Source organism: Symphalangus syndactylus, chromosome 15 (genome assembly GCF_028878055.3).
Source record: "Symphalangus syndactylus isolate Jambi chromosome 15, NHGRI_mSymSyn1-v2.1_pri, whole genome shotgun sequence".
NCBI lineage: Eukaryota > Metazoa > Chordata > Mammalia > Primates > Hylobatidae > Symphalangus > Symphalangus syndactylus.
The window spans coordinates 76,855,482-76,865,446 of record NC_072437.2 but is presented as its reverse complement, the minus strand read 5'-3'; the positions used below and the strand labels follow the sequence as shown (position 1 = coordinate 76,865,446).

The 9,965-nt window shown below is 34.3% G+C and overlaps 1 protein-coding gene across 1 annotated transcript; it reads right to left on the bottom strand.

The window, feature by feature from the left end:
* Positions 1 to 568: 568 nt before the first annotated feature.
* Positions 569 to 2,004, bottom strand: LOC129463988 (coxsackievirus and adenovirus receptor-like). The gene has a single exon (XM_055244768.2). It carries the CDS (start codon positions 1,905 to 1,907, stop codon positions 909 to 911), a length of 999 nt encoding a protein of 332 aa, XP_055100743.2. The 5' UTR covers positions 1,908 to 2,004; the 3' UTR covers positions 569 to 908.
* Positions 2,005 to 9,965: the final 7,961 nt, after the last annotated feature.

The following is a 9,965-nucleotide window of genomic DNA, read 5'->3' as shown; positions in this document are numbered from 1 at the left end:
AGAAATATCACCTAAAATGGAAAGCCAGTATTTAGTTGGGAACTATGAGATACTACATCCTTGATCTGGCTGGCCACCATTTTAAAGACCACCACAGATTTCAAGGCATGAGACCACTCACTAACAAAATCTATCCCTGCTATTACACCTAGTGTCATCTCAATATGTGGCTGACAGCAAATGTTCTAACTTAATCTGATAGATGCTCCTTTGGCATATAATAAAAGAGCTTGCTAAGTCCCTATTACCTGTAGCAGTCTATCAACTAAATATTTAAGAAGTCATTTCATAGACAAGGTTTATGAACGACTTATAAGTAAAATTAGTAATTTCTAAACCACTGTAGTGTTTTCTATGTTTTTAGAGATATTCCTAACACGGAGTTTTCCAAGGAGCTGTGAAAACAAGTACAAACATACATGTGTAATTTTGTCATGGATGTTTCTGTACTAATTTGGGGGAGACTGGTGGGCCATAAATTAGATACACATCCTAAGAATAATGGTAAAAATTATCAAGTACCACTTTCAGATGGTTATTCAAGTATCAACTTGGTATGCAAGTAAGTTCACCAATTTCTTCACTTATGATTTCATATTCAAAGTACTACATCTTACTTAGGTACTGATAAATTTAGAAACCTTTATAATCAACCTCTTAAAGAAAATCCAGCTTTTTCAGATGGTAAACTTGTCTTTACTAACTTTAATGCCTGTAACTATTTCGATATAACCAAACAAAAATTTTTAAAAATATATTCCTTACAGTTCCTGATTAACTTATTTTTTGATATATTTTGAGGCTAGTAACAAAATTTAGACCAGAATAGGTTTTCATATATCAAAAAAAGGAAAGGAACATGGAGAGCACAGATGAGACGTATGGAGGCTCTATACTATAGACCCATCCTAGCTCTGTGCGGGAATCATCACAGGAATCACGCCCATTCGACTTAGATTAGGGGCAGCTACCTTAGCGGGTGGGACAGTCGGACTCTGAGGAGTGGGTTCAAAGTCTTCACTTGGTACTTGGTTATACTGAGTCTTGGAATATCCTTCCATGTTGGAAGGAGGCATGGATCCCAGGGATGAATGATTACTGCCTATGTAGCTTCTGGCAGTGGAGGTACGGCTCTTTGGAGGCGGCACATCTTCCCTGATATCGTGATGAACTTCCTTTTCATATTTTTCTTTTCTGCGCTTTTTACGACAGCAAAAGATGACAAGACCAATGAGCACTAGAGCAAGCAAAGTTCCTATAATGGCTCCTGCAATTAGTCCAGCTTTATTTGAAGGAGGGACAACGTCTACACGCAACAGGCACTGATCAGAGCCCACTCTGCTTCTGACTGTACAGCTGTATGTCACAGAGTACTCAGAAGAAGCATTTTTTACAGATATAACAGACGAAGTCATTTCTGCTAACCATGAAGTGGGCATTTTTTGTGAGTCAGACAATTTTTGCCATTCATACTGTAATGGAAGTGAACCTTCTTTTGGTTCGCATTTTAGTTTAAAGTCACTTCCAATTTCTTCTGATCCATCAACGTAACATCTTGTACCTAAAGGCTTACCAAGAACTACCAGCTGAATCTTCTTATTTGCGACACCAGGAGCTTTTTTCACTTTGCACTGATCTGTGCCAATATCTGACAGCTGTAAATTCGTTACATTTATTGATACATCACCAGATTTGAGATCATTACTCTTAAAATATACTCGGCCTTTCAGATCTGGATAGTAGTCATCATAAATTTTGTCTCCAGAATATAAAATAATCACTTGATCCACCTTCTGATTATCATCTGGTGATATCAGCCACTCGATGTCCAGTGGTCCCTGGTCTTCGGGACTAAGCGTAAATTTGCATGGCCCATAGGCAGTTTCCCCTTTGGCTTTTTCAATCATCTGCTCAGGAGTAGTGATACTCAAACTTCTGGTGAAATCCGCGACTCAGCACAGGAGCACGAAGCGCAGCAGGAGCGCCATGGTGGCCGCCTTGCAGTGGGCGGCGGCAGCAGGTAGGCCGCTCTCGCTCCGGTCCTAGGCTCCCCGCGCCTTGCGCACTCAAGATAGAGAAAATCTTAAAGACTCCACCAAAATAAACGGTTAAAGCTGGTAAAGAAATTCAATAAAGTTAATAGTTACAAAATCAGCATACAGATAGCATTATTGTTTCTATACATTAATGAGAAACTATTACCTGAAAAATAAATTAATAAGGCAATTCAATTTATAATAGAATCAAAACAGATATAAAATATATAAAAGACTTAGGAGTAAATTTAATCAAGAATGTGGAAGATTTGCACACTGAAAACTATAGCACATTGATGAAAAAATTAAAATGGCATAAATAAATGGAGAAACATCCTTTATTGATGGATTCAAAAATTAGTATTGTAAAAGTGTCAATGCTACCCAAAGCAATCTACAGATTAAATGCAACCACTATCAAATTCCCAGAAGTAGAAAAATCACTGCTAAAATTTGTATGGAACCACAAAAGACCCTGACTAACCAAAGCAATTTTGAACAAAAAGAACAAAGCTGGAGGCATCAGACTACCCGATTCCAAACTACATTACAAAGCTATCATAATTAAAACAACACAGCAGTGGCATAAAAGCAGACATGTAGAACAGTGCAAAGGGATATAGAACCCGTAAATAAATCCATGTGTCTGTGGTCAATTGATTTTTTGATAAAATAACTAAAAATACACAATGAAGAAAGAAAATTATTTTCAATAAATGGTGTAGAAAAAACTGACTATCCACATACAGAAGAATAAAATTTGACTTTTCTTCTGCTCTTTATACAAGCATCAAATCAAAATTAAAGACTTAAATGTAAAACTACTACAAGGAAATATAGAAGACTGTATGACATTGGTTTGAGCTATGATTTTCTGTAGGTTATTCCAAAAGCACAGGAAACAAAAGCAAAAACACACGAATGAGATTGCATAAAACTAAAAAGCTTTTCCACAGGAAAAGAAGCGATAATAGAATGAAGAGAACCCACAAATGGGATAACATTTTAAAACCATACATCAGATAAGGGGCTCATATAATAATATATAAGTAACTCAACCTACTCAAAAATAAGAATAAAACTATGCTTATTAAAAAAATAAGCAAAGAACCAGAATAGACATTTCCTAAGGCATACAAAAGGCCAACAGGTACATGAAAAAATCATAAACATTTCTAATTATCAGAGAAATGCAAATCAAAGCCACAATGAGATATCACCTCACACATTTTGCTAGGGCTATTATAAAAAAAGATGGAAGATAAGTGTTGATGAGGCTATGGAGAAAAAGAAATCCTGTACACTGTTGGTAGGAATGGAAATTAGTAAAACCATCTTGGAAAACAGTATGAAGCTTCCTCAAAGAAATTATAAATATATTTACCCTATGATCCATAAATCCCACTTCTGGATATATGTCCAAACGAATTTCAATCAGTATGTCAAAAAAAGACATCTGCAATTTCATGTTCATTGCAGCATTATTCATAATACCCATGAATTAGAAACAACCTAAGTGCTTATCAACTGAAGAATGGATAAAAATATGTGGAAAAATTGGAACCCTTCTATACCACTGGTGAGACTTTAAAATGTAAAACAGTCCGGCAGTTCTTCAAATGGTTAAACATAGAGTTATCACATGACCCAGCAATTCCCTTCCTATGTGTTTACCAAAAAGAAAATAAAGCAAATGCTACAAAAACAGTAGTACACAAATGTTTATAGCAACACAAAGTAGAAAACAACAGAAATGTTCATCAGCTGGGGAGTGGATAAATAAAATGTGGTGTGTCCGTAAAATAGAATCTTATTTAGCAAGAAAAGGTAAAAAACTGTTAATGCATGCTCCAAAATGGATGAATATTAAAAATATGTTGAGAAAGATGTGAGTAAAGTGACTATGTGTTATTATGATTCCATTTATGTAAAATGTCCAGAATAGGCAAATTCATAGTCAGAAAGTAGATGAGTGGTTGCCTAGACTAGGGAGGGTTTAAAAAAGGCTGGAGAAAATGGGGAAAGATTGCTAATGGGTGCAAATCTCTTTTAAGGAGAATTAAAATGTTCTAAAATTATATTATGATGAATTATTTGTCCATCCAGTTAATATACTAAAAGAATTTGAAGTTTGTACTTTAAATGAGTGAATTACACAGTGTATAAATTATATCTCAATAAAGCTGGGGAAAGTTAAAAGTATATGTAGGATGCATACAAATATACCACTTATCTTTATAAATGAATGAAATTCTGTCATTTGCAAAAACATGGATGAATTTAGAGGACATTATACTAAGTAAAACAAGCCAGATACAGAAAGACAAATATCTCATAATATCACTTATATGTGAAATCCAAAAATGTGCATTCATAGAAGTTAAGAGTAGAATGGTGGTTTATCAGAGGCAGAGCAGGGCAGGGGGCAGGGGTGGAAAAAGGAGAAATATTGAATGGGATAATGCTTCAGTTAGGAGAAATACATTCTGGTGATATGGTACACAGCAAAGTGACTGCAGTTACTCATAATGTAGTGCATATCTTAAAAGTTCTAAAATTAGTACATTTTAAACATTTCACCATAATGTTATAAATATCTGAGGTGAAAGATACGTTAGCCTAATTTGTCCATTTCACAATATTTACATGTACTGTACCCTATATATATTTATCAATAAAATCAACATTTTAAAAAGTGAGAAAAACAGATGTGCTAGATCTTCATCTAAAGACATTTCTGAGAAAAATGCATCTGTTTTCTTTCAGAAGAAATTTCCACTTAATAGATATTATGGTAACTAAAGTAAGGCAGATAATTTTGGCCATCAGCTTATATTATGGGATAATCTCTTTTTGCTGACCTTGTAAAAGCTGTGGCATATTAACAACAAGTAGGAACATTTTTTTTATCATGATCAGGTAAAGTTCTGCATGTTTCTATTTTGAATAATATTTTCCCCAGGAATCACAAAGTGTGAATGCCTTTTATTTCAGAGGTCTAGCCCTAAATGGTTTAGTCAATTACATCATGCATTCTGAAATAAGTACTGGGGCATTTGTGAAGGTACTATATATAATTGTGTTTTAAATTTAACTATCATATAAATCTACTTTTCTAGTTAAGAGTCTATATTTTATAGAGGCCCTCCTTATACATAAGCGCTTTTCTGATAGTATTTCCATTAGATTTCAAAGATAACTAAAGGAACAATTTTGCTTTTATTTTTTTATTATTATTATTTTTTAAGGCTAGTCAACTGAAGCAGTGGGAGTGGAGAAGGAACTGCTTTAATTTTTATATGTTGGCGTTACAGGCTATATGTGACAGGCTATATACTTGTCTGCTGAATTTTAGAAACCAAATGAAATATTTATTTCACATTTCATTAGATTTAGGGATGATGATTACATTGAGGGACTGGGACTAGACTGAAGGCACTACATCATCAATCACTTGGAAACAATATTTTGCCTATGTGTTATGTTATACTGACAAAAACTTTTATTGTGGCAGGCAATATAGCTCCCTATTGAAATATGTGAAAAATGTAGAGAAAAAAAGACAATATTTGTTATCAAGGGATATTTAGGCCTGAGATGCATGATGCTAATATTCAAAACATACACTTTTTAAAATTAGATTTAAAATGTAAATTGAAGCAGAGCATTTAGAAAAAGACAAAATATCTACTATAAAAGACCTGGGTTAGAAAAGTTAAAATGCTAAATGAAAAAATAATGCTTCTTGGGTGGCTTAAAATAGAATATGAGACAAAAAAATTACCCAGAAATTTTTCTAAGATTAAAAACATGTATACAGTTTCTTTGATATAAAATGAAATAAAAGTCTGGATATAACTTTAACAGAATAGAACAGGGAGACAAGGGCAAAGAGCAGGTGTATGCAGAATGAAGTGAACATATTATTGTAACAATGAGAGGGACAGAGTTGAATGATTGCTCTTGGAGACAAGGGATTTTCATGTCTAAGTTAATGACAAATCTTTTGTTTGCAAGTTAAAAAAAATGTAACTTAAACCTGGTGAAAGAATAAAGGGTGGTTGGGGGCATGATTCTTTGTACACTAAACTTGTTTTAATGACTAATGAATTAATCATAAGTTCAAATGATTTTATGGAGGCCCTTTCTTTATTTGATATTTCTGGACTCCTTTTTTCTTTGTGTGCTCCATTTTTACCTACTTGAACAATTTTTATCCGCAAAGTTTAGGAAACACTGTAACCAAATGTTACAACATAATGTGATCCCTGAAAGCATTTGCAGCTGGGGGCGTAGGGGAAAAGGGGCTTCTAAAACGCATGTTAATCTCAGTGAAAACTTAGAAGTTTAAACATGGTCCTCCTTAGGTCATGTGGCTACCCCAGGACCAATCATTGCACCAGACATAGGAGATATCTCAAAAGCCAGGGTGGAGTCAAGGTTCTCCAGTGGAGTTTCCACTTTAGAACTCAGTTTTGTCAGGCTTTGTGTTTGCATATTACAGACATGATAGCCATATAGCTATCTATTCCACTTCCAGTAGAGATGAAAACCTAAGAGCACAGGCCCATTCAAAGGATTTTACATGAATCTTCATAGCAGCTTTACTTGCAACAGCCAAAACCCGAAAACAGTCCAAATATCCATGGACAGGTGAATTTGTGACTTATAAACTTACTGTGGCATATGTATATAATGAAATAATACTCCCTAGTAAGAACAGAACAATTGATAGATGTAACAACATGAATAAATCTCAAAAATAGTGATGCTGAGTGATCAGAAAGTATACATACCCTATGATTATATGTATTTGGAAATAAAAGCTTATGGACAGTGACTGGAAGTGGATCAGTGGTTGCCTGTGGATGGAATGGGGATAGGCAGGAAAAATTGAGTAGAAAAAGCACAACGAAACTTTGGTGGTAAAGGTAATGGATATGTTTGCTATTTTAATATGTTGTTGGTTTTGTAGAGCTACAAATGCCAAGAATTATCAAAATGTACAATTGAAGTATGTGCAGTTTATTGCATGTAAATAAACCTTTTAAAAATTAACCGATACAAATTGACTTACATGACCAGAAAACTCTTGAAAAACTCTCCTGTTTTCTCCCCTATTTTTATTCTTGCATGCCCTTATAGACTGTGTTAACACATTTCTCATCTTACTGTTCTTTTGTGACTACATTTCTCCAGGTCAATATAATTATCACCATAATTTCTTGGTTTCTCTTTAGTTCATTAGTAATTATGAGTAATGTATTGAAATGTTAAAGATATGTTCATGCATTCAGAATCCTCTGCTCTCTGATCCACATAATAGTGAATTATGCTGTCAATAATTACACAGTATAGTGCTTTTTTTTTTTTTTTCTTTTTGAGTGGAGTCATGCTTGGTTACCCAGGCTGGAGTGCAATGGTGCATTCTGGGCTCACTGCAACCTCCACCTCATGTGTTCAAGTGATTTTCCTGCCTCAGCCTCCTGAGTAGCTGGGATTACACGCATCTGCCATCATCCCCGACTAATTTTTGTATTTTTATTGGAGACAGGGTTTCACCATGTTGGCCAGGCTGGTCTTGAACCTCTGACCTCAGGTGATCCACCTGTCTTGGCCTCCCAAAGTGCTGGGATTATAGGCATGAGCCACCACACCCGGCCAGAATATTGCTACTTTTGCAAATAGCTACAATTGACCCTGATCTGGACTTTGAGTTGATCATAGCTTTGTAAAAGAGGATAGCATTGTAAAACTACAAAATTAGGCTAATAATAAATAACATAGAATGCTTTCAGTTTAAGAAATAATACTATCCTAAGCAAAAATAAATAAATAAATAAAACTGGAGGAATTATATTATCTGACTTCATATTATACTACAGAATTTTAGTAACCAAAAGAGCATGGTACTGGCATAAAAACAGACCCATAGATCAATGGAACAGAATAGAGAACCCAGTAACAAATCTACATACCTACAGTGAACTGATTTTTGACAAAGGTGCCAAGAACATACACTGGTGGGGAATGGTGTTGAAAAAACTGGATATCCATATGCAGAAGAATGAAAACAGACTAGTATCTATCACCAAATTCAAAAGTAAAATCAAAGTTGATTAAAGATGTAAAGCTAAGACCTCGAACTATAAAACTAGTACAAAAAAACTTTGGGGAAAATCTCCAGGACATTGGTCTGGGCAAAAATATCTTGAGCAATGCCCCACAAGCACAGGCAATCAATGCAAAAATGGACAAATGGATCACATTAAGTTAAAAAGCTTCTGTACAGAAAATGATACAATCAACAAAGTTAAGAGACAATCCACAGAATGGGAGAAAATATTTGCAAACTACTCATCTGACAAAGGATTAATAATCAGAATATATAAAAAGCTCAGACAACTCTTTAAGAAACAATCTAATAACCTGGTTAAAAAAAGGGGCAAAAGATTTGAATAGATATTTCTCAAAAGAAGACCACAAATGGCAAACAGGTATAAGAAAAGGTGCTCAATATCACCGATCATCAGAGAAATTCAAGTCAAAACCACAATGAGGTATCATCTCACCACAGTTTATATGACTTGCATGCAAAAGACAGGCAATAACAAATGCTAGCAGGGATGCAGAGAAAAGGGAACACTTGTACACTGCTCCTGGGAATGTAAATTAGTAAAACCACTAAGGTGAACAGTTTGGAGGTTGCTCAATAAACTAAAACTTGAGCTACCATATGATCTAGCAATCCTACTGCTGGGTGTATACCAAAAATAAAGGAAATCAGTATGTCAAATACATATCTGCACTCCCGTATTTGTTGCAGCACTGTTTACAAAACTAAGATTTGGAAGAAACCTTAGTGTCCATCAACAGATGAATGGATAAAGAAAATGCGTACATATACACAACGGAGGACTATTCAGCCATAACAAAGAACAAGATCCAGTCACTGTCAGTAACACTGACGGAACATTACGGATCATTATGTTAAGTGAAATAAGCCAGGCACAGAAAGACAAATGTTACATGTTCTCACTTATTTGTGAATCTAAAATCAAAACAAACTCATGGACATAGAGAATATAAGGATGGTTATCAGAGGCTGGGAAAGGTAGTGGCGGGGGGTTGTGGGAAGGTGGGGATGGTTAATGGGTATAAAAATAGAGAGTTAATAAGACCTACTATTTTATAGCACAATAGGGTGACTATATTCAATAATAATTTAATTGTACATTTTGAAATAACTAAGACTGTAATTGAGTTTTTTATAACTTGAAGGATAAATGCTTGAGGGGAGGGATACCCCATTCCCCATGATGTGCTCATTTCACATTGCATGCCTGTATCAAAACATCTCATGGACCCCACAGATACATACACATACTATGTACCCACAATATTTTTAAGCAATCTAATACAATTTTTTAAATGGCACTTATTTTTTGTTACCTTCAACTATTGTAAAATATATTCTATTATTTATGATTAGCCTTGTTTGAAAACATATTTTAAAAACATTATTTAAAACCAAATAAATGGACTAGGAGTAACTTGCATAAACAGAAATTGCTGCTACTTCTTCTAATTATTGAGATGGTATTTCTATATTTGTGAAATTATCTGTGATAGAAAATTGAATTGTTTCCAACATTATTATTTTTCATAATTAAACATGTTATATTGCTACTTCTTTAAAAGTAGGCTTTAAAATATTGCCAATCTATTTTAAAGTCTACTTGCCAAAATATTAAACTATTCTTAAAAAAAGTAATTTATTTAATTACTTAACTTCCTCAAGCAATGTCCTAATTTTCCCAAGCAATTATCTGATTTTCTCAAGCAATTGATATTAGCAAGTTGTGCTAGTTAACTGCTGAGAATCATTGTCTACATATGAGATAAATCATCTGTCAATCTTTTAAAGAA